This window comes from Mobula birostris, chromosome 8, assembly GCF_030028105.1.
Source record: "Mobula birostris isolate sMobBir1 chromosome 8, sMobBir1.hap1, whole genome shotgun sequence".
Lineage (NCBI taxonomy): Eukaryota > Metazoa > Chordata > Chondrichthyes > Myliobatiformes > Myliobatidae > Mobula > Mobula birostris.
Genome location: NC_092377.1, coordinates 10,768,152 through 10,795,564, shown reverse-complemented (window position 1 = coordinate 10,795,564; position 27,413 = coordinate 10,768,152). Strand labels below are relative to the sequence as shown.

At 49.0% G+C, this 27,413-nt stretch overlaps 1 protein-coding gene across 4 annotated transcripts in view; it reads right to left on the bottom strand.

Annotated features, from left to right (window-relative positions):
• Positions 1-27,413, bottom strand: part of hivep2a (HIVEP zinc finger 2a) — a 258,561-nt gene that overhangs the window by 13,156 nt on the left and 217,992 nt on the right. For all 4 annotated transcript variants that reach the window (XM_072264780.1, XM_072264783.1, XM_072264782.1 and 1 more), the window contains 4 exons: positions 22,565-22,634; positions 14,523-19,674; positions 13,682-13,836; positions 6,174-6,349 (listed from right to left, as the gene is read on the bottom strand). In XM_072264780.1, the coding sequence (XP_072120881.1) occupies positions 6,174-6,349; positions 13,682-13,836; positions 14,523-19,064 (4,873 nt within the window). In that variant the 5' untranslated portion in view covers positions 19,065-19,674; positions 22,565-22,634. The remainder of the gene's footprint in view (positions 1-6,173; positions 6,350-13,681; positions 13,837-14,522; positions 19,675-22,564; positions 22,635-27,413) is intronic.

Below are 27,413 nucleotides of genomic sequence, written 5' to 3'. Positions count from 1 at the left end.
CGAGTAAAAGCTTGCCCTGCACCTCTCCTTTGAATCCCCTCTCGTCTTAAATGCATTGCATCTGCTATTCGACCTTTCAACCCAGGAGAAAAAGATACTGTTTGTCTGCTCAATCGATGCCTCTCATAATCCTATACATTTATCAGGTCTCCTCTTAATCATCACCACCCCAGAAAAACAAAAAACAACCCAAGTTTGTGCAATCTCTCCTAATGGTGCATGTCCTCTAACCCAGGCAACATCCTGGTGAACTTCTTTTGCATCTTCTCGTTGTTCCTATAATGAGATCATGAGGTATCAAAGGATAATTAGGGTCATAGAAACAACCTGGTCCATACTGACCAAGAATACCCCCCCCCACCAAAGCTACAGCCATTTGCCCATGTCCCATGTATCTGCCTCTACCTTCACCATTGGAACCCACCAACCTCTATGTAAAAAAATTTATCTCTACCGTCCCCGCCCCCCCATGCTTTCCTCTCAGGGAAAAGGCTGTCCACTGTCCGAGACGCTTCATCAGGGCTCACACTGTTTCTACCTTCCCGTGGATGCTGCTGACCTGCTGAGATCCTACAGGGTTTCCTTCACTTGAACCAACCTTTCAAACTTACTCCATACCCTCTCACACAACCCTCCATTTTTCTATCAACCATGTGCCTATCTAGGAGTCCCTCAATTGTTCCTAATGTACCTGCCTCTACCTCCACCCCTGGCAGCACATTCCACACACCGACCACTCTCTCTGTAATAAAACCTCTCCCTCTACTTTCAACTATTACCGTAAAAATATGGCCCCTTGTATTAGCCATTTCTGCCCTGGGGAAATGTCTCTGGCTATCCACTCAATCTATTCCTTCACTTGAATTGACACTTTAAATTATTCCAAGATCAAACAAACCCTTCCCGCCTACATATCCCTCATTTTTTTTTCTATCATCCACGTGCCTAAGATTCTCTTAAATGTCCTTAATGTATCAGCCTCAACCACCACCCCTGGCAGTGCATTCCATGCACTCACCACTCTCTGTGTTAAAGAAAACCTATCCCTATAACTTTCTTCAATCACCTTAAAATTATGCCCCCACGTATTAGCCACTTCCGCCTTGGGAAAGAGTCTCTGGCTGTCCACTCGATCTACGCCTCTCATGTGACAATAATATTCTAATTTATTTCAGTTCAGTTTACGTATACAAAGAAAATCCATCTGGGAATGAAGCTGACTGTGCAGGCCTTTCAGAGGAAGTCAGTGTACAATGAATTGCTTTGAGAGAGTTTGTCATCTCACACGATGGACACAGAATCCATTTGGCACAAGGCTGAATTCCACAATCAACAACTTCAGGCCAGTTAAACTGTTCCTCTTCCCCACCCCCGAACACGCTCATTAACTGAAGGAATGTTGGCTGTGTCTGCTGGAAAAAAAAGTTTCCCGCTCATCTCTGGCATGTCCAGCTTGATCACTAACATCCTTCTACACCCAGTGGCCACTTTATTAGGTACACCTGTACACCTGCTCGTTAATGCAAATATCTCATCAGCCAATCATACGGCAGCAACTCAATGCATAAAAGCATGCAGTCGTGGTCAAGAGGTTCAGTTGTTGGTCAGACCAAACATCAGAATGGGGAAGAAATGTGATCTCAGTGACTTTGACTGTGGAATGATTGTTTATGCCAGATGGGTGGTTTGAGTCTCTCAGAAACTGCTGATCGCCTGGGATTTTCACACACAACAGTCTCTGGAGTTTACAGACAATGGTGTGAAAAACAAAAAACAAAAAATCCAAAGCTGCTGTTCTGTTCCTTGTTGAAGAGGGAGGTCAGAGGAGAATGGCCAGACTGTTTAAAGGTGACAGTAATTCAAATAACTGCACGTTACAACAGTGGTGTGCAGAAGGGTATTTCTGAGTGCACAACACGTCAAATCTTGAAGTGGTGGGCTACCGCAGAAGACCACAAAAAGGTGCAGCAGGTAGCTAATGAAGTGTGTAAGAGCAGTGCCCTGACGCAACTGGCATACCCCCTGTGCTGCACCAGGGTTTAAGGACACGATCCCCTGGGTTACAAGTGCCCGGCTTACAGATATGAATGAGTTTCCGTGTTTTTAACATTTAAAAGGCCAAAGTTCAAGGTAAATCTATTAACAAAGTACATATATGTTGCCATATACAACCCTGAGATTCATTTTCTTGTGGGCATTCAGTCAAAACAAAGTAACACACCAGAAATCAATGAAAAACCACATGTGACAGGGATAGATGAACCATCAATGTGAAAAGACAAATAAGGGAAAAAAAACAAATAAACAATAAATATCAAGAACGTGAGTTGCAGAGTCCTTAAAAATGAGTCTCTAGTTTGTGGAATCAGTTCAGAGTTGAGGTGAGCATCCACTCCCGTTCAGGAGCCTAATGGCTGTAGGGCAATAACTGTACCTGAACCTAGTGGTGTGAGGGCTGAGGCTCCTGCATCTCCTTCCTGGTGGCAGCAGCGAGAAGACAGCATGGCCTGGATGGTGGGGGTCCTTGGTGACAGACGCTGACATACATCTTTTCATTCCTATTTAGTGATTATTGCAAATTCAAATTTCTGGACCTTAACATATCAGATGATCTGTCCTGAGTTCCGCACAAAGGCGTCATCGCAAGGGGGGAGGACCAGAGTCTTTACTGTCTTAGATTAACAAAGGGTCCAACAAACTTCTCTAGATGTATTGTTCTAAGAATCCATGCTGGGTGCATCATCATCAGGTACGGGAATCCAAATGCACAGAAGCTTAAGGATCTGCAGAGGTTTTGGACTCAGCCCAATACATCACAGGCTCATTTTAACCCAGTTTTATTTTTAAGAATGACTTTTAAAAGACATTTGGACAGGTGCACGGATGTGAAAGGTTGAGAATGTCATGGGCCAAATGCAGGCAAATAGGACAAACTTGGAGGGCACTGTAAACCCATAAGTAAATTTATTAGCCTTATTTGTTACATGTACATCGAAACACACAGTAGAACACATCATTTGCATCAATAATCAACACAGACCGAAGATGAGCCGGGGCAGCCCGCAAGTGTCATCATGCTTCCGTTGCCAACATAGCATGGCCGCAACTTAATTGCGCTAACCCAGACGTCTGTGGAATGTGGGAGGAAACTGGAGCACCCGGAGGAAATCCATGTAGTCAAGGGGAGAACAGATAAACTCCTTAGAGAGAGAGGCAGGAATTGAACCCTGACTGCTGGGCTGTAAGCCGTTGTGCTAATTGCTATGCCTCTGTGCCAGTGACAGTATGGATCAGTTGGGCCGAAGGGCCTGTTTCCATGCAGTATGACTTTGTGACTCTAAAATGGTATTTAATGTAGGATTAGTGTGAATGTGTCGGCATAAACTGGGCTGGCTGAAGTGCTGTCTTCCCTGCTGTTAATTCCCGCAAAGGCGAGGAATAATTCAGATGAAGAGATATAAATGTTTTTGCTTTCTTTGGATTGTGGGAAGAAGTCTTCTTCTTAGGCAGCTTCTTGGGTATCAATATTGACTTGCTTTTATTGCTGCCCAGTAGTTTCGCAGGGGGTTGATGAGGCAAAGGTGAGACCCACAGCTGGACAGGAGGGGTCTGATTTGTCTAGTGAATGGTGAATAGCATATAAGGCATCCGTTAGTCTTGCGAGTCCATGGATCTGCGCCTGGAAAGTCACTCTCCAGGGCACAGGCCTGGGCAAGGTTGTATGGAAGACTGGCAGTTGCCCATGCTGCAAGTCTCCCCTCTCCATGGCACCAATGTTGTCCAAGGGAAGGGCAAGGGCCAATACAGCTTGGCACCGGTGTCGTCGCAGAGCACTGTGTAGTTAGGTACCTTGCTCAAGGACACAACACGCTGCCTCGGCTGGGGCTCGAACTCACGACCTTCAGATCGCTAGTCGAATGCCTTAACCACTTGGCCATGTGCCCACATACATAGCATAGATCATAAGAATTAGGAGGAGATTTAGGGCATTTGGCCCATCGAGTCTGCTCCACCATCCCACCAGGACTGATTTACTTTCCCTCTCAACCCAATACTCCTGCCTTCTCCCTGACTAATCAAGAACCTATCAACCTCCGCTTTAAATATACCTAATGACTTGTATTTGCCTTCCTTACCACCAACTCAACTCACATGTTAACCATTAGGGGATCCTGCACAAGGACTTCCAAGTCCCTTTGCACCTCTGAGTTTTATATTTTCTCTCCATTCGGAAAATAGTCTACACCTTTATTCCTTCTAGCAAAGTGCATGACCAGACAACTACCTACATTATATTCCACCTGCCACTTCTTTACTCATTCTCCAAAACCATTCTGCATACGCCCTGCTTCCTCAACACTACTTGCCGCTCCACCTATCTTCATATTGTCTGCAAACTTGGCCACAATACCATCAATTCTGTCATCCACATTATTGAGAGAAATTGTGAAAAGAAGCGGTCCCAACAATAGCCTCAGCAGAACACCACCATCACTGGCAGTCAACCAGAAATGGCCCCTTTATTCCCACTCTTTGCCTCCTGCTAGTCAGCCAATCTTCTATCAGTGCTAGTATCTTTCCTGTAATACCATGGGCTCTTATCTTGTTAAGGAGCCTCATCTGTGGCACCTTGTCAAAGGTCTTCTGAAAATCCAAGTACACAACATCCACTGACATTTGTTTGTCTATCCTACTTGTTATTTCCTCAAATAATTTGCACAGATTTGTCAGGCAAGATTCCTTTAGGAATCCATGCTGACTTTGGCCTATTTTATCATGTGTCTGCAAATAGCCTGTAACTTCATTATTAATAATGGACTCTTAATATCTTCCCAACCACTGGAATCAGGCTAACTGGCCCATAATTTCCTTTCTTTTGCCTCCCTCCCTTCCTAAAGAGTGCAGTGATACTTGCAATTAACTAGTCCTCTTGAACTATTTCAGAATCCGACATAGAATGGGAGACCACTTCGCCAAGCACCTAAGTTCTGTCTGCCAGAAAAAGTGGGATCTCCCAGTGGCCACCCATTTTAATTCCACTTCCCATTCCCATATGTCAGTCCATGGCCTCCTCTGCTGTCACAATGAGGCCACACTCAGGTTGGAGGAGCAGCATCTTATATTCTGTCTGGGTAGCCTCCAACTTGGTGGCATGAATATCGATTTCTCAAACTTCCAGTGATGCTCCCCTCCCTTCACCATTCCCCATTCTCATTTCCCTCTCTCACTTTATCTTCTTACTTGTTCATCACCTCCCTCTGGTGCTCCTTCCCATTTTCTTTCTTCCATGGTCTTCTGTCCTCTCATATTAGATTCCCCCTTCTCCAGCCCTTTATCTTTTTCACCAACTTCCCAGCTCTTTACTTCACCCCTACACCACTCCACCCCCCCCACCAGTTTCACTTTGTGTTCCTTCTTCCCCTCCCCCCAACTTCTATCTCTGACTTTTTTTTTCCTCCAGCCCTGATGAAGGGCCTTGGCCAGAAATGTCTAATATTTACTCCTTTCCGTAGTCGATACCCGGCCTGCTAAGATCCTCCATCATCTTGTGTGTGTTTCTTATGACCACTGTTACATGTTCTGTCCTAATGAAGGCTCTTGGCCCAAAACATTGACTGTTTGTTCTTCTCCATGTATGGAGCTTGACTTGCAGAGTTGCTCCAGAATTTTTTCATGCGTTATTCTATACTTCCTGTAGAATCCCACATTTATGTTGCGGAATTTGTTGCTTTGTGCAGCAATACCGTGCAAAGCATATACAATCGTTTGTAGATCAAATTACAATAAGGAATAGATGAAAAAACAAATAGTGCAAAAAGAGAGCAATAAAATTGAGGGAGTGTTCATGGGTACATGGACTGCTTGGAAATCTGCTGGCAAAGGGGAAAAATATGTCCTTAAAATGTAGAGCTTGTGTCTTCATGCTCCTATACCTCCTCCCTGATGGTAGTAATGGGAACAGGGTGTGTCCTGAGTGATGGAGGACCTTAATGACGGATGCCTCCTTTCTGAGGCATCGTCTTTCGAAAATCTCCTAGGTACTGGGGAGGTTCGCGCCCATATGGGGCTGGCCGAGTTTACTGTCCTTTGACGTATTTATTTATAACACAGTATGCAACTATTGAACAATATCTTCACCATAAGTGACAGATACTCTTGGTGCAAAAATTTACCTTTAGTTTTGAAGGCGAAGTTACAGAACTTGCACATGAACGGCCGGTGGTCTGTGTGTGTACGGATGTGTTTCTTCAGCATGCTTGGCTTTTTACACCGAATTCCACATTCCTCACAGATATACTTCCCTCTGCCTCGTCCCCTCACATAAACGTAATCTTCATTCGACTTGTAGCTGCAAAGAGAAAAAGAAACTTCCATTTATCTATTTACTCATTAATATTTAGTTACAGATTAGGCAGATTGCAGACATCCCACCTCTCCCGGAAGTTCCGGGAGTCTCCCGCATATTAATAGCGGCTCCCTGATGCCCGCAAATTATATACAGTATCACAGAAATCAATTTTTTTGAGAGCAAGAGAGAGAAAGCAAGAGAGAACGTGAGAGTGACCACGAGAGAGAGAGAGAGAGAGCAAGCGCGTGCCATGGCAGAGTGTCCCCAAAAAAGAAAATAGAAAACGTATGTCACTCCAGACTACCCTAAAGTGTACCCCTGCCTAATAGGGGTAAAAAATAATGACAGTGTTGCTCGCTGCGCTGTTTGCAACAGTGACTTTTCTATTGCCCATGGTGGGTTAAGACTGTAAAAGACATGTTGAGGTGAGTTTAACAGGTGTCATTCGTTCATTAGCATAGCTAACGTTATTTAAACTAGCTGGCTAGCTGCTCAGGAGCTACTCTATTGCAGACATCCCACCTCTCCCAGAAGTTCCAGGAGTCTTCCGTAAATTGATGGTGCTACCTCCCTGAAATGAGTTTTTGCAGGGTGGGATGTCTGAGACTGTCACTCCCGCCACCCCCCGCCCCCAGGGAAAGATACAAAAAATAGAGAAGATAGCTGTAAAGCAAGTGGTGAAAGATCTGAAAGGGAACAGAGAGGAAACTTCTCCACACAGAGGACGACGGGTATTTGGAGTGAGCTGTCGGAGGAAGTGGTTGAGGCAGATACATAGACTGCTCAGAAATCTGATGGTGGAGCGGAAGAAGCTGTTCCTAAAATGTTGTGTGTGAGTCTACATGCTCCTGCACCATCCTTCTGATTGTAGAAACGAGAAGAGGACATGTCTGAGTGATGGAGGACCTTAATGATGGATGTCTCCTTTCTGAGGCATCGTCTTTTGAAAATCTCCGAGGTGCTGGGGAGGCTAGCGCCCATGACGGAGCCAAATAGTACTCATTTCAACAAATCCATCAATCATTTATTTGTTTATTATTTTTCGTATCTACGTATCTATTATTTTTTTGGAGATACAGCACAGATCAGGCCATTCCAACCCAACCAGCTGCACTGCCCACAAGCAACAGAAGGGGAAATCGAGGGAACACGCACCAGTCCTCATCGAGGGATCAGCAGTTTCAAGTTCCTGAAGGTCAACATCTCTGAAGATCTACCTTGGTCCTAATATATCGATGCAATTACAAGGAAGGGATGATTTCACCAAAGACTCTCACAAATTTCTACAGATGTACTGTGAAGTGCATTCTACCTGGTTGCATCACTGTCTGGTACGGAGGGGACGGTGCACAGGATCGGAAAAAGCTGCAGGAAGTTGCAAACTCAGCATGGGCACCAGCCTCTCCAGCAATGCGGACATCTTCAACAGGCGAAGCCTCAAAAGGGCAGCATCCATCTTTAAGGACTCACAGGACATGCCCTCTTCTCATTGCTGCTATGAAGGAGGAGGCACAGGAGCCTGAAGCCACACACTCAACGTTTCAGGAACATCTTCTTCCCCTCCACCATCAGATTTCTGAATGGACAATGAATCCATGAACACTACCTCACTTTTCCCTCTCTTTTTGAATTTATTTATTTTTTATATTTCTTACTGTAACGTAGTTTTTAACAGGTATTTCATTGCACCGTGCCACAAAACAACAAACTTCACGGCATATGTCAGAGATAATAAGCCTGTTGGTCTTGCCTACTGTTGACACAGATCAAATCATTACACAAAGCATCGAAGTAGCCCAAGGTAAAATGGTAACAATGCAGAATTAGGTGATAATAACGCTGATTTTGTTTAACCTGGAGTCACCCCTCAACCTTCTTCGCTCCAGATTTATGAGAGGTTTAGACAGGATGGATAGTCATAGACTTTTCCCCAGGGAAAGGGAAAATGATAGAACAACCAGTATTTTTTGAGGCATGTCAGCCAAATGCTCACTAATAGGTAGCCATCTTGAGGACACAAGATAGTTAGTATTGCTCAGTTGGACCTAAGGGGCAGCTTCCATTCAGTACAGCTCCAGATTCTAATAAATGCCATCCTTTATTAAGATCCCAGACTATAAATAAAAGATCACTTCTGTATTACCAATTTTTAATTGGATGCTTGAAGCAAATCTTTCTCTTTCCGCCTTGCACATTCACATTAGTGAGGCAGCTTCTTTTTCCCATTCTCATTGAGGGACCCTCTCCCTAGTAGGGAGACAGAAATTGAAGGTGGAGAGCTCCCCATCACATCTTTGGTTCTCAAGTGGCTCCGGAGATTGGACGGACAGCGAGATAGCCTTTTCATAACCGGCCTTTTCCCCCCACATGGCCCTTTAAGGTGTCTGCAACCCCTTTAAGGTTCCTGCAAGAAACTGCAGAGAGTTGTGGACACAGCTCAGCCTCCCCTCCATGGACTCTGTCTGCACTTCTCGCCGCCTTGGTAAAGAAGCCAACATAATCAAGGACTCCTCCCATTCCAGACATTCTTCTCTCCTCTCTCCTTGGGCAAGAATACAAAATCTTGAGACCATGTACCACCAGGCTCCAGGACAGTTTCTATCCCACTGATATTGGACTCTTAAGGAAAACCTCCTACACAATAAAGATGCAGTTTTGATTTTCCAATCTTGCAGCTTATTTGTCTCCCTGCACAGATCTTTCTCTTTAACTATTCTGCAGATGCTGGACATCGAGAGCAACACATAAAATGCTGGAGGAAATGAGCAGATCAGGCAGCATCTATGGAGGGGAATGACTTGGACTGACACCCTTCGACAGGACTGGAAATGAAAGGGGTCTTCCACTTGAGCTAAGTTTCACCAGCATTTTGTGTTTGTTGCTCTGGAAAGAAAGAGGGTAGAAGCCAGAATAAGCAGCCAGAGGCCAGAATATTTCCCTCCTCGCACCTTACAGTTTTTTCCCCCCTTCCCTTCCTGCCCTGATGAAGGATCTTGGCCAGAATCGTTGACTGTTTATTCCTCTCCATAGATGCTGTCTGACATGCTGAGTTCCTCCAGCATTTTGCGTGTTTCTTTGATATTCTACATTCTGTAATTGTTTTTCACTTTGTACTACCTCAATGTACTTATGTTTATAATGGTCTGTATGGATAGCAAGCAAAGCAAATTTAGTCACTGTATCTTGGTACATTTGACAATTAGTAAATAAAAATAATGCAGTTATTTTGTAAGTAACATTATTCTTTGCATTTCTGGTTAGATGCTAACTGCATTTTATTAGCTTTGTGTCTGTACTTGGCACAATGACAATAAAGTTGAATCTAATCTAAACTAATCAACACTTTAGGACAGCTTCTTCCCCTCTGCCATCAGATTTCGGAATAGACAACAAACACTACCTCACTATTTTCTTCTGCTCTCTTTTGCAGTACGTAGTTAACGTAATTATATTTCTTATTGTAATTTATACTTTTTAATTTACTGCTGCTACAAAAACAACAAATTTCATGACATGTGCCAGTGATATTAACCCTGATTCTGATTTTAAAGAGCTGGCAGAGGCATTGGTGGACGAAAAGGTTCATTCAGGGGTATCCTGCCTCTCCCTCGTTCTGGTTAACACCCAAGTTCATTATCCATTCCCTCAGATCCAGGGAACTTTGGTGATTTTCCATAGGGAGCATTCCACCAAAACCACCCTGGTTCCAAGAGTGCTCTCCTTCCCAAAGACACAGTCACAGAGCCTGTCCCCAGCTCAGAGTGAAACAGGTTGACCACCTTCCTGCTTATGAACAGATATTCATCATTCCCATTACTTATTCAACAGTATGTATGTGCCCACAGCAATGCTCAGTACCCATAGCAACCAAAACTATCTGTTACCTACAGCAACTGGGGCCCTTAAAACTGATAGCAAGCAGATGCATTCTGTACCCTTCAGCTATGGGTTCTGAAGGGTGTACTCCAAGCACCCTTCAGAGCCCATAGCAACCAGTACCCATAGCAACCAATGCCATGCAGTAACATAGCAACCAGTACTCTTCACCATCTACAGCAACCATTTTCATTCAGTACCCAAAGCAACCAATGCCATTCAGTTTCCATAGCAACCAATGCTATTCAGAACTCATAGCAACCAATCCCTTTGAATGCCCATATCAACCAGGCCTCATCAGTGCCAACAGCAGCCAGTGCCATTCCATACCACAGTAACCAGTGCCATCCAATACCCATGGCAACCAGACCAATAAATTACCCACAGGAACCAATGCCATCCAGCACCCATGGCAGACCTACACGTTACCCATAGCATCCAGTACCAACTACTTCTGACAACTACTAGAGCCAGTTGTAATATATAACCAGAATCAGGTTTACCATCAATGGCATATGTCATGAAATTTGTTTTGCAGGAGCGGAACAGTGCAATACATAATAATAGAATAAAACATGATAAAAAAAATAGATATAAGTACTTAAATTAAATAAGTTGTGCAACTGAGAACAAAAAAATAAAGAAAATAGTGAGATAGTGTACATGGGTGCACTGTTCATTCAGAAATCTGATGGCTGAGGGGAATAAGCTGTTCCTAAATTGTTAAGTGAATGTCTTCAGGCTCCTGTACCTCCTCCTTGATGGCAACAATGAGAAGATGGCACGTACTGGGTGATAGGGGTCCTTAATGATCGATGCCGCCTTTTTGAGGCATCATTTTTTGAAGGTGTCCTCGATATTGGGGAAGCTAGTGCTCGTGCCTGTGATGGAGGAGGAACAGTTTAGAACTGTCTGCGGCTTTTTTCAATCCTGTGCAGTGGCCCCTCTACACCAAATGGTGATGCAGCCAGTTAGAATGCTCTCCACGGTACATCTGTAGAAATGCGTGACTGTCTTTAGTGACATATCAAATCCCCTCAAACTCGTAATGAAATATTGACACCTTGTAATTGCATCAATACATTAGAACCAGGGTAGATCTTCAGAGATGTTGACACCCATGAACTTGAAGGTGTTCAACCTTTCCACCGCTGATCCTTCTGAGGACTGGTGTGGGATCCTTTGAGTTCTCCTTCCTGAAGTCCACAATCAATTCCTTGGTCTTACTGATGTTGAATGCTATTTTATTGAAAAGCCTTAAAACAATGGTGCTTGTTGAAGTACCCACAACTGAGACTGCGGGTTTCAGCTGTCGTAGTCCTAAATGGGAATACCTGATGATTCTCATCGGAGCTGCACGTCAAGATACTGTATATTGATGTAGCAGCCAACGTCATCCACTACCTACAACAACCAGAGCCATTCCATGCCCTGTTTGAAAAGAAAGTATTTCCTGCCACCATTTTGAGGGCCCTGTGGAATATCCTACACAGAATGCTGGAGAAACTCAGCACCTATGGACAGTCAATGTTTCTAGCCAAGACTCTTCATCTGGTCTGAACTATATCAGGATTCCTCACCTTTATTACAAAGTTATTGATAATTCTGAGGGGAAAACAGATTGTTGAGTGTCATTGGGGACAGGCCAAAATTATTAAAGGGCTACAAATCTGAGAGGAAAATTAATATTCCTTCTTTTTCAGCCATTACCTCTTCCACCTTGCCCTCCCACTTTCTTTCTTCATTCCCCCTTATCCCACTTGTGGTAATGTGAGCATTATTAAAAGTAAGTTAATACTAATTAGGATAATGGGGGTGGGGTTACTTCTGTTCTTTTTACTTCCGGTGTGCTTTGTATATAGTGTTCCTGCCAAGCTGTACGGGTTGTGAAAGTCTCTGTATATACATATCGGTTTTGATGTTCGAGATAAAGTTGTTTCTTTGGGCATGAAGTTGTCGAGTGTGCCTCTTTCAAAGTAGAAGTTACCACACCACCCACATGCACTCCCCTCATCTGATCCAGCTACCACATTCCAGCTTCTACTGCCTATTCCCTCCCCTTTCTTATTCTGGCTTCTTCCTCCTTCCATTCCAGTCCCGATGAAGGATCCCAGCCCGAAACGTCAACTGTTTATTCCTCTCCATAGATGCTACCTGACCTGCTGAGTTCCTGTAGCATTTTGTGTGTGTTACTCTGGATTTCCAGCAAACCGAAGAATCTGTTGGGTTTGGCAAACTGACTGGCTGGCGAGAATCGTCCAGTCAGGGAGCAAATAGCTTTGACTGCTTTGTGTTCAGCCCCAACACCCTTTATAAGAAACTTTGTACGTTCTTCCCGTGAGCCTGAGGGTTTCCTCCCAAAGACGTACTGGTTAGCAGGTTAGTTGGTCACTGTAAATTGTTCCGTGATTAGGTTAGGGTGAACTAGGAGCTGGGCAGTGCAGCTTGTTGGGCTGAAAGGGCCTGTATCTTTAAATAAAATTTTAAAAAACACATCCACAATGGTGAATGTCTGTAAAAGATTCACAAGGATGGAAGAGTTTGAACTATATGAGGAGGCAGGTTAGACTGGGACTGTTTTCCCTGGAGTGTAGGAGGCTGAAGGCCGAGGGGTTCAGAAAAGCATGAGGGCTGGATCCACAAATCTGAAACCCGGCTCCCTGCACCAATTCTTTTCCTACTGTGCCCCTCACATCACCTTCGGACACCTGAGAAAAGGGAACTGTCTTCTCTATTTCTCTCACAAACAAGCAAACATCTGCAGATGCTGAAAATCCAAGCACCACACACAAAATGCTGGAAAAACTCAGCAGTCCAGGCAGCATATTGTCAACGTTTCGGGCCGATGCCACCTGGCCTGCTGAGCTCCTCCAGCACCTTGTGTGTTTCTCTATTTCTCTGCCAGGTCTGGAGGACCTGATTGTAAGGAAGGATTAAGAACGCAGAAGACTGAGATTGGGTAAATGCAAGCAGGCTTCTCCCACTTCGGTTGAATGGGTCAAGGGTTAAGGGTGAAAGGTGACAAGGGGAACACGAGGGAAAACTTCCTCACTCAGAGGGTGGTGAGACTGTGGAACGCGCTGCCAAGTGCATGTGAGCTCGATTTCAATGCTTAAGATAAATTTGGACAGGTACATGGATGGTAGGGGTATGGAGGGCTATGGTTCCAGGGCAGGTCAATGGGAGTAGGCAGTTTAAATGGGTTCAGAAAGGACTAGATGGGCGAAGGGCCTGTTTCTGGGCTGTACTTTTCTATGATTCTATTACTGTGGCTATAGAAGAAACACACCGGAACATCACCAGGAGCTGGTATCTACAGACCCCCATTCAAACCACAGCTGTGTCAGACAGAGAAATGTTGAACCCAAAAAGCTGGTGCACAAAATAATTTTTAAAAAAGCTTATAGTCTGGAAATATTTTCACATCAAAGATGTTGGTATCCCTGGGATACCTACCCTCCGTCGAAGATTTTAATTCTTGTGGGTTCAATCTTGGTTCCGTGGTCTTTGGTGGCACACGCCTCCATTTTCTCCCTCTCCTTTTCCAAACTTGCTGCTGTTTTCCTTCCGTTTCTGTCACTCTCTTGCTGCGAGGATTCGTACCATTTAATCTGCGGACGGCAGATGGCACCTTGTTATTTCTCTCTGCCGAAGCAGTTCAGTTTTTAACCCTTCCTGGTTCAGTGGGCCAACAGTCAGGGACAAATTCCCCTCGCACAGGCAGAGAGGGCTCTCTGCACCTGCCTGCCCTCTCATTGATCTGTGGAACTCTGCTGTAACCCTCCCACCACCCTGTCTCTGACTGCTTTTATTAGAATTAAATTTCTTTATATTTTCTTTGGAATATTCTTTCGTGAAGCCACTTGCACTGGCACCCAGATCACTCTCAGCACCAATCAAGAGCTTCATGTGATTTGTAAAACATTCTCTTCCTGCTGACCACATACCACATTCTTCCATTTCACACCGTGTGTCACTCTGAACCTTCAGACAATAATCTACCAATATTTCACCTACACAAAAGGAAATAAAAGCAGCAATTCTCCCCCAGGCATTTCTGTGTGTGTGTGTGTGTGCGCGTGTGTTTCTGTGTGTGTGTGCGTGTTTCTGTGTGTGTGCGTGTTTCTGTGTGTGTGCATGTGTGTTTCCGTTTCTGTATGTGTGTGTGTGTGTGTCTGTGTGTGTGTGTGTGTGTGTGTGTGTGCGCGTGTCTGTGTGCGTGTGCATGTGTGTCTCAGATGGGATTGCTGCCAGGCCCCTACCCCAGCATGGTTGAACGACTGTGGCTGCCATTTACCTGGGCCAGGTGCTGCTTCCAGCTGCTGGAGGCCACCAGTTTGCCGGCGCTGGGCCAGCCGGCTGCCGCGGTGACGTAGATTTCGGGCCGAGCCTTCTGCTTGGAGCACAGCAGCGCGAGAGCCACCTTAGTGGGGGTGCCAGGCGGGTTGGGGTTGTAGGAGCCAACGCACCAGACAGCGTAGACGGAGGAGCCAGGGGTGGCGTGGCGGGCGTGACTAGGCCGGGCGTGGCTAAGGAAGCACCAGCTGATGGTGGCCGCGCTGCGAAGGCTGGGGAACGGCGGTGGAGAGGGGAGGAGGTGCTGTTGCTGGGACGGCAGTGAATCGGAGACCTCAGCCGGTAGCGGGGAGGTCCCAGGAGCCCGCACTGCAATCCTGACGGGGAAACGGCGGGCAGCGGAGGAGGAGGAGGGAGGCTCGGGCGACGGAACCAGCGGACTCTCCCCAGTGGCCATCTCCACCTCAGAGACGGGACCAGACCGTGCCTCTTGCGAGGAAGAGGGTGAGGAGGTCCTTCCCTCCTTCAGTTCAGTGGTACACCGCTGCCTCACCAGCTGGGGCTTGCTGGGCTTGGTGCAGGGGGAGGAGGAGGGGGAAGGGGAGGCGGGAGAGGGGGAGGAGGAGGGGGAGGACTCCCTCAGGCTGAGTTTCTCCATCATCTGACCACAGATCCTCTCTTCCTTCACTCGCTTCTGCTGCTGGTTCTCCAGCACCAGCTCCAGGCTGCTGGCCGGAGAGAGGACTCGCTTGCTGCTACTACCAGCAGTGGCAGCGGCCGTCGCCGGAGAGACGCCCTCGGGCAACCCAGTCCCGGACAACGAAGAGAATGAGGAGGAAGAGGAGGAGGAGGAGGACAGGGATGAGGACAGGCGCCAAGGCAGGAATGGTGTCCGCTGGGTGGGTGGCGGCGACTCCACACGCTGAGTCAGGCCAGCAGGCTGGAGGCGGCGGCGGCCAGGAGCTGGCGAGTGGCAAACACTGGTGTAGGTGACGCTGCCGTAGCTGGGCACCTGGGCCTGGATCCGGACTGGGACCAGCAACTGGGGTGGAGGGGCGGCAGCGGCGGCGATGACGGGGAGGGAGGCCAGAGTGGGGCCAGGCCCACCCGCCCGGCTCGGCGAGTGCTGAGGGGAGGCCCAGGGAGAGGTTGGCCGTCCCCAGGATCCAGGACGGGCCCCAGGCTTCCCCTCAGAAGGCCAGGCCTCAGGCTCCGGGGCAATGGCATCGGACACTGTGACACGGAAGGGGTGGGCCTTGAAGGCCTGCGCCTCCCCCTGGAAGAAGGGATGGGTGTGGTTGGGTAGCTTGGCCTGGAACTGGGTGCAGACCTCGAAGCCGGGTGACCGTCGCCCTGGCGACGGTGAACGGAGCCGGGGGTAGGCCTGGCACAGCTGCATGGTCTCGGGTGCTTCGGGGATCTGTGGGCTCTCAGAGCCCAAGCCGAGTGTGGCCTGGCGCACCAGAAAGCACCTCCTCCTTTCTGTGGCTTGGGAGGGTGGCGGGATGGGAGGTGGAGGAGACGAGGAGTTGGAGGAAGCCGACAGGCTGCCATAGTCAAAGGACTTGCTGCGGGTCTCTGCCCCCTCCGGGCAGGGCAGGCAGGGCGACTGCTCCGAGGCTGAGCGCCTCATTTCCTTGAGCTGAGGCCCGGCTGAGCCGGCGGTAGGGGGCACCGTCAGGTAGTCAGCCCTGGACCCGGTGCCCACCGCCTCCTCGCGCTCCAGCGACAGCGAGAGACCAGAGCCATGAGACCAGTTGCTCTCCTGGCTGGGGCTGCGGCTCGGCGGCCCCGAATCAAGGCTGGAGGAGTCGCCGGACGAGTACTCGAGCTCAGCCAGCCGCAGCCTCTTCTTCTTGGGAGGCAGCTTCTCAGCAGGCAGCTGGCACAAAGTCTCACTGCGCTGCGGCCACTGGAACTCCTCGACTACCCGCTCGGGCTCCCTGGCCGGGGGCTCCCGTTCCTTCTCCCGCTCTCGCTCGGGCCGGTCGGGCTCCTCCGTCACCCGGATCTCAGGCACCTGGATGTTACGCTGGCGCACCAGCTTGGGCTGAGGGGATGGGCCTGAGGTTGAAGCGAGGCCCGGCGGTGGGAGGGCGATGGCGGCCTCAGAGAACTCGGCTGGCAGCCCCTCTTGCACCTCAGAGGGCGAGGCGTCACCGGCTGGAGTCACCTCCATGGATTCAGAGCGTTCGAAGGAGCTGGGCCGGCTGAGGGAGTTGGTGTGCTGGATGACGGAGATCTCATTGCCGCCAGGTCGGCGGCAGGCTTGGGGCGAGGGGGGCCAGGCTTCGGGGCCCTCGTCAGGACCTGGGACATCCCACTCTTCTTGACTGGGCTGGGTCTGTGGCCTGTGAGTCTGCGAGGCCTGAGGAGTGGCCCGGGATCCGGGTTCCTGCTCCAGGCTCTCAGCCCTGGAGTCACAGAGGGAGGCCAGTGAGGTACTGGAGCCACCATACGGGCTGCCACCATCGTCACCGATGCCAGTGACTTCCTCTTCGTCCCCCACGCTCTTCTCTTTCCTGCGCTTGCGGAAGGGCAAGGTGTCAGGACCCTGGCTACCAGGCCTGTGGGGCGAGGCCTGGGAGAATACTGCAATCTCTGGGCCAGCTCTGGGCTTGGGGGCACAGTAGAAGGTGCGGTGGGCCTCGAAGTTGTCCCAGAATTGGTATTTGATGCCACAGGCCTCGCATTCAAAGGCTGGATTCTGTCCCTGAGCCCGTGGCAGCACTACCCTCCGGGCCTCGGCCTCACTGGCCTCTCCTTCCTCCGGCCCGGGAGCTGACCTTCCACGAGGGCGGGTGGCCTCAGTCTCGTCGGGTGGTGATGGCGCCTCCAGTCCGGGTACCAGCTCAATGGCAATCTGTCTCTTGAGCAGCCGCTGGTGGGAGCCAGGCGGGAGGACGCCATCGCAGGAGGTGAGCCTCTCGTCGAAGGAGTGGCTACCCCGCAGGAGTTGGGGCACGGCCAGGCCACTGCCTGTGGTGACGGGCATGGAGTTGCTCCTGGTGAGCTGGGAGCCGTCTCCGCCAGGGACACCCAACAAGCAGGACTGGGCCTTGTCGGACCTGGACAGATCTCTGCCTTCTCCTTCACCGGGCAGGAAGTAAGGCCGGTTTTTCCCGCTGTCAGGCAGAGCTGGCTCCCTCAGCACCTCCTCATGGGCCACGAGGCGCATGATGTGTTCCTCGATCAGCCTCTCAATATCGGGCCCTGCCTCTTTGGCCCCCGCCGCCACCCGAGACTCCAGGGAGGCCTCGTTCACCACCAGTGACCTGGGAGCCAGGCGAGCAAACTTGCCAAAGATGATTTCAGCGTAGGACTTGGCCGCCTCGGTGTCGGGTGGGCTGGCCTGCTGTTCGGCGCTCTCAGAGCGTGAAAAGTAGCCCGAGTCGGTGCTGCCCTTGCTGTGTGGGCTGAGCAGGTGAAGCGACTGCTCGCTGTCCCGGCCACCCCGCTTCTCACTCAGCCTGAGTGCGAGCTTCTGCTTGACAGCCCGCTGCCCACTGTAGCTGCGGCCCAGCCCTCCGGGACTGTGGCAGGCTGGCTCAGCCTTGGCTGGGGGCGGAGCCTCGGACTGGGCGCCGGCTCCCTGGGCCCGGGGCACAATGAGGATGGGGACCTTCATGGGAGGGGGAATGGGATGGGGAAGGGGCTCTCCCTCGGCCGGTAGTATTGGTCCCCCCGACCTGGCCTTTGCGTATGTCTCATCATCACCGAGGATAAATCCCATGCCGTGCCCCGGGGCCTCCACCTCATCCTGGGTCGAAGGCCTGCTCCCCAGCCGCACCTCCTCGTCCGTGTCGGTGCTCTCGTCTCCGTCGGAGGGCGGCGGCTCGGCATCCTCGCCGGGCAGGGCAGCTGGCTCGGCCGAAACAGCGGGGGCCAGGCCAGCCTTGACAGCGTGGGCGTGTGATTTGCGGTGTTTGTAGAGGTTGCTCTTGGTCTTGAAGGAAAAACCACAAGGGCCGCAGGGGTACGGCCTCTCGCCCGTGTGCGAGCGGATGTGTTTCTTGAGAACACTAGGCTTGGCACAGGCCCGCCCACAGTACTGGCAGATGTGCCGGCCTGGCTTACGGGCCTTGCGCTCCTCCCGGGCACCGAGCTGTGGGTGGCGGTAACCAGTGGCAGAGGGTGGGGTGGTCGCTACCTTCTTGCCGGGCTGGGGGCCCAGGAAGGGCTCGCCACACCCGCCGAGCTCCGGCTGAACGCTCAATTGCCAGGACCCTCCCTCAGGGCCCCTTGCCTCAGCCTCACCGGATACCTGATAGGTCGGTTGCCTGGGGAAGGCCGGGTACGGGGGCTGGGTGTAATGGTAGGGGCTGGTCAGGAGGTGCTGGCGGCGGGCAGGGTCAGGGTGAGGGAGTGGAGGGGGAGGAGGTGGGGGAGCCTCGGAAGGAAGAGCCCGGTAATAATTCTGTGTGGCCTCCGCTGGCCTCCTAGGCCGCTCGCTGACAATGGGGGCCCATTCCCTGCTGCCTTGCCCAGTTCCTCCAGGTTCCTGCAGCTGGGCAGGGCCCAGAGCGACCGGTCTGGGCTCCATCTCGCCGGGGGTGGAGTGTGGGTGGGGGAGGGGTGGGAAGGAATGGTGGGGGTGGGGGGGGGTACACAACGGTGGTAGGCTCTCTCTGGTGACGGGGGTCTCAAGCAGGGCCTCCTCCTCCCATTGGCCAGCCGGCGTGCCCCCTCGCCGCCGGTTCTGCTCTGGATGCAGTCTTGCTGGGGCTCCCCTGTGCACCCCCCCTCCACCGAGCCCTGCTGGGTGTCCGATTGCCTGCTGCTGGTTAAAGTGCCGTTCCCTCACGGGGTCTGCTCCCTGGCCGGGGATCCGACACGGCCCTCGGCCCACTAATTGTGCACCAAGCCTGGGGAAGACTGTTTGCTCTCTTCAGCGTTGCCCTTCCCATCACAAATCAGCATCCTGGTCAGACGACATGGGCCGGGCCTCAACTTTCCTACGATCCCGCACCATCGTCGCACCAGGAAATGTTGAAAGCTCGGGCCAAGCGTCCCCTTGAAATCCGGCCGCTGTCTCTCACTTGGTGTTCAGCCTGTTGTTTTGGCTTCCCTCTGCCTTCTCGGGATGGAGTGAGGTGGAGCTGGGCAGCGTTCTAGTTTTCAGATGGTGCTGGTGAAGCTCAGCGACGACTTGCCTGTAGCAAACAAAACAAAGAAAACTGCTAACTACTTTATAGATCACACTTTTTCTGGTAAACAGTCACTGCAGTCAACAGCCTCTAACTTCCCTTTCAGTGTGGGGCTTTTGAACTGCCTGTGTGACCTGGCTTTTTTGCAGTGTGTATTGAAGTATCAAAGTTGTGGGACGGTTGCGATGTGGTATAAATTGAGGTGGCGGGGCCCAGACCCGAGAGCGGGGAACAAGCCATCGCTGGATCAGACTTGGAGCCGATTCGAATCAGCAGAACCAAGGCGAGGCATCGGGGCTAAGAGTGAGGAAACAACTCAAGGCTTGATCAATTTAAGCGCTGGGCCAAATTGGAAAGGTGGAGTACGGGCCGAGTTGAGGTGGCGTGGACCAGGCCCGAGAGCGAGGAACAACCTGAGGTTTGGGTGATTTAAGCGCCAGGCCAGACTGAAAAGGTCAGAGTGTTGAAGCCGGTTCAGCTCGCTGCTCTGAGAGGTTTACTCGTCCCTGTGCTGAACTCAGGCTGCGGCCTACAACTAATGGGCTACTGGGCCGGCTGCACTGATGACTGGCTTTTAGGCTGTGGACTCAGTTTCGTGAACCTCAGTTTTTTGCTGGTTTTGTTGCTTGCAGGATTTTTTTTCCTGCACATTGGGTGTTGAAGAGTATTTTTTTAATGAGTTCAATTGTGTTTTTTTGTTTGGTGGCTGCCTGGAAGGAGACAAATCTCAAGGTTGTGAATAGCGTACGTACTTTGATAGTAAATGTACTTTGAGCTAAGATGACTTCCTGCAAAACAAGGATGGAGGGAAGGTTTGAAAAGGACAGTCAATTTGCAAAAGAGACGTGTTCCAGGAAAATTTGTCATAAATTGTGAATTTTGTTATGGGACCTATTGGAATAGATGCACTGGGCAGCAAGTGTTGGGGTGCTGCAGTTTGGGAGTTCAAATGCAAATACAAGGGGGCACCAAGGCAGCGTAGTGGTTACCACAACACTATGACAGCACAGGGTGACGTTCAATCCCAGCAACTCTCTGTAAGAAAGCTTGTATATTCTTCCCCTGCACGCGTGGATTTCCTCCAGGTGCTCCTGTTTCCTTCCCCAGTCCAAAGGTTAATTGGTCATTGTAGATTGTCCCACAACAGTTTTGGTCTCCAAATTTGAGGCAGGACATTCTAGCTATTGAGGGAGTGCAGCGCAGGTTCACGAGGTTAATTCCCAGGATGGCAGGTCTGTCACATGTTGAAAGATTGGAGCGACTGGGCTTGTATACACCGGAATTTAGAAGGCTGAGAGGGGATCTCATTGAAACATATAAGATTATTAAGGGATTGGACACGCTAGAGGTAGGAAACATGTTCCCGATGTTGGGGGAGTCCCGAACCAGAGGCCACAGTTTAAGAATAAGGGGTAGGCCATTTAGAACGGAGTTGAGGAAAATCTTTTTCACACAGAGAGAGTTGTGGATCTGTGGAATGCTCTGCCTCAGAAGGCAGTGGAGGCTGATTCTCTGGATGCTTTCAAGAAAGAGTTAGATAGAGCTCTTAAAGATAGCAGAGTGAAGGGATATGGGGAGAAGGCAGGAACGGAGTACTGATTGTGGATGATCAGCCATGATCACAGTGAATGGTGGTACTGGCTCGAAGGGCCGAATGGCCTACTCCTGCACTTATTGTCTATTAGCTAGGCTAGAGTTAAATGTAGGGTTGCTGTGCGGGCTGTAAGGGCCTACTTCGTGCAACACACATCAAAGTCGCTGGTGAACGCAGCAGGCCAGGCAGCATCTCTAGGAAGAGGTACAGTCGACGTTTCAGGCCGAGACCCTTCGTCAGGACTAACTGAAAGAAGAGCTAGTAAGAGATTTGAAAGTGGGAGGGGGAGGGGGAGGGGGAGGGGGGGGATCCGAAATGATAGGAGAAGGCAGGAGGGGGAAGGATGGAGCCAAGAGCTGGACAGGTGATAGGCAAAGGGGATATGAGAGGATCATGGGACAGGAGGCCCAGGGAGAAAGACAAGGTGGGGGGGGGGGAACCCAGAGGATGGGCAAGGGGTATAGTCAGAGGGACAGACGGAGAAAAAGGAGAGAGAGGGAAAGAATGTGTGTATATAAATAAATAACGGATGGGGTACGAGGGGAAGGTGGGGCATTAGCGGAAGTTGGAGAAGTCAATGTTCATGCCATCAGGGCCTACTTCGTGCTGTATTTCTAAATAAAGAAATCAATGATTTTTAGGCCATTGGAGGGAAGTATAGAAGCGATGTCAGAGGTAGGTACTTTACAGGGAATGATGAATGCGTGGAACACCCTGTCTGGAGTGGTGGTAGAGGTTGATACATTAGGGAAGTTTAAGAAATTCTTAGATAGTCACAAGGGTGACAGAGAAATGGAAGGCTGTGTAGGAGGGAAGAGTTAGATTGATCTAAGGGTAAGTTAAAACGTCAGCATAACATCTTCAGTTGGAGGGCCTGTACTCTTTTGTACCGTTCAGTGTTCCAATGAAATGGGACCAACGTTGACTCCGGAGTGGACACAGACAGCTGTTGTCTGATCTCACAGCTGTGGTGCAGAACAGCTGGGTAAAGTTCGGGCTTGTGTTCCATTCTTGGAACAGGCCACAATGAACTATAATGAGTCGATCTATAGCTGGGGAAGTGATGACCACCTCCTGTTAGACTGCTTAAGGTAACTTATTTTTTATTTATTCTTCTTATTTCTCTTCTAATATTGTATATCTGTGAAGTTGTAATGCTACTGTGGCACTGTAATTTCCTTTGGGATCAATAAATTATCTATCTATCACCCTCCCACAGAGAACGAAGTGGACAGTATTCCCCACCAACATCCTGAACTCCCAAACCCAAAATTCACTAGCTAATACTTTGCAAACCATTACCTGTGTATCCTTTGGGCTTTTCACCCGGGTTAAGATAATCCCAGCAATCCTTTATTGAGACCCCCGTTATCTGGAAATGAGTAAATAGAAACACAATTAGAGAATGCCCATAGATTGTGAGCAGTTACAAGTTAAAAAAGACAATAAGAGATAGGAACAGAAGTAGGCCATTCAGTCCATCGAGTCTGCTCTACCTTTCAATCATGTCTGATTTATTATCCCATTCTCCATAATCTTTGACACCCTTACAAATCAAGAACCTATCAACTTCTACTTTAAATATACTCAATGACTTGGTTTCCACAGTTGTCTGTGGCAATAAATGGCACAACCTCATCACTCTCTAGCCAAAGAAATCCTTCCTCATCTCTGACTAGATCGACGTCCCTCTCTTCTGAGACTGTGCCCTCTAGTCCTAGACACACGCACTATAGGAAACATCCTCTCCACATTCACTCTATCTAGGCCTTTTAATATTCGATAGGTTTCAATGAGACCCCCCATTCTTCTAAACTCCCAGTCTCAGAGCCATCAAATGTTCCTCATATGTTAACCCTTTCATTCTTGAACAATAAAAAGGATATCAGTGTTCTGAATGAATGATAGCAATTGGGTACATCATAAAAATTTGGTATGTCACCAAAGGATCCTATCAGCTCAAAGTTCAAAGTAAATATATTATTCAGTATATGTATGTCAACCTGTACAATCCTGAGGTTCATTTTCTTGCGGGCATACTCAATAAATCCATAACAGAATAATAACCATAATAGATTCAATAAAAGACCACACGGTTTGGGCGTTCAACCAGTGTGCAAAAGAGAACAACTTGTGCAAATACAAAAAAAAGGAAATAATAATAAAATAAATAAATAAGCAATAAATATTGACGACATGAAATGTGTCCTTGAAAGTGCGTTCATAGGTTGTGGGAACATTTCAATGATAGGACAAGTGAAAGTGAATGAAGTTATCCCCTCTGCTTCAGGAGCCTGATGGTAGCGGGGTAATAACTGTTCCTGAACCTGGGGGTGTGAGCCCTGAGGCTCCTGTACCTTCTTTCTGACGGCAGCAGCGAGTAGAGCACATTGAGGTGGGAGGTGGGGGTGGGTGTGGTGGGGGTTCTTGATGATGGACGCTGCTTTCCTGTGACAAGGCTCCATGTAGATGTGCTCAATGGTGGGGAGGTCTTTACCTGTGATGAACTGGGCCATATCCATCACCTTTCGTAGGATTTTCTGTTCAAGGAGTATTGATAATGGTTGGGGTCACCCATCTTGTAAAGACACTGCCCAAAAGAAGGCAATGGCAAACCACTTTTGTAGAAAAATTTGCCGAGACCATCATTGTCATGGAGACAGCGTGATCACCTACGTCATACGACAGGGCACTTCACGAACAGACAAACAAGGTTGTATCACAGCCTGGTTCATAGCTGAAGTAAATTTATTAACAAAATACACATATATCACCATGTACAACTCTGAGATTCATTTTCTTGCAGGCATTCACAGTAGATACAAAGAAACAAACAGAAAAAATGGAGGCACCAATATGTTGGATTACAAGAGGCTGCAGCAACATGGGCACAACCCTACCCATCAGTGAGGCACCTGGAAGGGAAAGAGTGCCTGGATGAGCCCAGGTAAGTGAAGGGGGCCCACCACACCTGTCACTTATGCATGAATGGCTCTCAACGAGCTCAACACATCCCCATGTAGTTGAGTGACACCCCAACTTAACATCTCAAGGTGTATGAAAATTCCTGATGAATTTTTACTCAGCCATCATCAAGAGTGCTGTGACCACCTCTATCACCATTTGTTTTCCCACCGTGTCCTCCCTCTCCAAGTCCAGTGAGTGCTCCACCCAGCGGAGAAGATCATTGTCTGTCAGCTACCGACATTACAAGACCTGTTCATTGCCGGAGGCAAGAAAAGAGCTGGAAAATTTACAGCTGACTTCACCGACCCTCACAGTCACCTATTCACCAAATTGCCATCAGGGAGACATTACAAGTCCATCACCACCACACAACATCCGTTAGATGGTCTTTCCTACTCTCCTTGTTCTGTTGATAATTATTGAATCTGTTCATATGTTCACATTTACTGTATTTAAGTTTGTACTAACTGTTGATTGCTCATGGCTGTTTGCACTATTGTCTTGTAACTTGTTGGTTGTTATTGTGTTGTCTGTTAAGGTATTGTCCTGTGTTTTATGCTTGGCACCAAACCACAATCAGTTCTGGTGTGTTCCACATATTGGCAATAAAGTCATTCTGATGCACCAGCGTAAACGTACACTCTCTCAAACACCAGTACACAGTGGCTGCAGTGTCCGCTACCCACAAAACGTACCCCCGTCCCTTGCCCAGGCCACTCAGACAACATTTCCTGAATCGGCAAATTCAACTGCCCAGAAAGAACAAAGCAGCAGATTCAGATTTATTTATCACGTGTATGTCGAAACAGTGAAGTGTGTCGTTTGTGTTAATAACCAAAACACCCAAGGATGTGCTGAGGGGCAGCCCGCAAGTGTAGCCACACGTTCCATGCCCACAATGTTCAACACAACAACACAACAGCACAAGCACCAGCAGCAACAACCACCACCAAACAAGCTGCAACCCCAGGACAGGCCGCCTCTGGCCTAGGCTCCCTGATTTACTGTCATGGGGCCTATAACTTCCAGTCTCTGGCCAGGACACCCAGACTCACAGACATTGAACCCCCTACGTCCAGTCTGTTACCCAGACACCCAGACTCACAGACATTGGGCCTACAACCTCCAGTCTCTGGCCCAGACCCCCTGACTCACAGACACTGGGCCCCCTATATCCAGGCTCTGGCCTGGACACCCAGACTCTCATACATTGGGCCTCCCTTCCCAACAGCACTGGAACAGTTATAGTTATTCAAGAAGTCAGACTGCCAGCACCTATTCAAGGGCAGTCAGGGTTGGGTAGTAAATTTAAACCTGACGAAGGGTCTCGGCCTGGAACGTCGACTGCACCTCTTCCTACAGATGCTGCCTGGTCTGCTGCGTTCACCAGCAACTTTGATGTGTGTTGCTTGGGTAGTAAATGTCTGCATTGCGAACCATACCCACATCTTGCGAAGTAAAATTTGTTGAGACTGGCTGGATATCCCAAAAAACTTCTACAGCTAATTAGGTATTTTTGAAGTGTAGTCACATTTTTTTAACAATCAATTCAAAGTCAGCCTCTTTCTCCCCCACACACACCTCTTCCTCTCCTTCTTCCTATCTCCTCTCTCCCTCCCTCCTTCCTTCCCACTCTCTCCCCCTCCTTCTCTTCTCCCTCTTTCTCACTCTCCACCTCCTGTCTCCCTTTCTCTCGCTCTCCCACCTCTCCTCCCTTTTCCCCTTTCTCTTTCTCCATCTCCCTCTCTCTTGCTCTTCCCACTACCACTTCTCAGGCCAGATCTACGCCCTACCAATGTCCCGCTTCTACACCATCCGCATCCACAGAGGGAAATGCATACAGACTCAAATGGGCTTTGGCACAAGACCATACACCTCGACTGGAGCCCTTGACCCAAAAGAAGACAAATAGAGCAAATCAAAAAATAACACTGCAAACGTGAATTATAGAGTGTCTTGACCCAAAATGTTGAACCCTCTGCTCCTGATTTGTACATCTGTACCATGACCCATTAAAACTTGCTTTTAAACCTTTATACAATTAAAGTTTAACTTGGAATAACCCTCTACCTCTCGCGGAAGGTATTCGAGTTGAAACGTTATCTACTCTTTCTTTCTACACTGCCGGATGAACACTTTGTAGGTTTGTCCCTCTGACTCCTTTCAGTCTGCTGAGCTAACTCAGTGCAGGCAGCTTTGGCATGTGACGGGTTCTACACCTTTAACCAAGTGAGGGGAGATCACACACGCTCCAAGGAACATTCAAGGGATCCCACAACAAAGTGTGTGTTTAACAGGCGATTGGAATTTGTGTAACTGTGCAACAAGGAAATCATTTAACTTGGGTCAAAGTTAAAGAAGAAACCTTTCAGGCAAAGGCTTCACATGTTTGAATGTTGTGTTCACTGATCTAAACAAGATGTCAAGTTGCTCTATTTGAAAGCAGGGAAGTGGAAACTTTTTTTTTGTAAGACTAGCTTTATTTGTCACATGTAGAGTACACCGAAAGATAACGTGAAGTGTTTTGTTTGTGTCAAATCAAATTAACAAGGATTGTGCATTCAGGATTGGGGATGGCAGATTGGGACTGACTTAATGAGCACGGTCAGCGTGGATGAGGCGGGCCAAAGGGTCTGTTTTCCTGCTCTATGACTCTGAAAATCCATCAGAGTTCAGTCCCCGATCTCAGGAAAGAAAGATTAAAGATTAGCTTTGTTTGACACGTATACATAGAAACCTACAGTGAAAGGCATGAAACGTGCCAAATCAGATTCAGCCTGAAACGTCCACTGTGCTTCTTCCTATGGATGCTGTCTGGCCTGCTGCGTTCCACCAGCGTTTTGTGTGCAGTAGTGACTGTGTTGAGGGCAGCCGGCAACTGTCGCCATGCTTCTGCACCAACAAAGCCTGCCCACAACTGACGAACCCTAACCACATGGAACGTGGGAGGAAACTGGAGCACCCGGAGGAGATGGCACTGGAGGTTTCTGCAGACTGAGGCGACTTCTTCCAGTTCGCCCGTGAAACAGCTTACTCTTCTTTTCTCATGTCTGTCTTTTCTTTTCAAGGTGGCTGGGGTCCTGTCGGAGTCCGTGGTCTGCAGCTACAGCTCAAACTACGGTTCTTCACGAGCAACACACATCAAAGTTGCTGGTGAACGCAGCAGGCCAGGCAGCATCTCTAG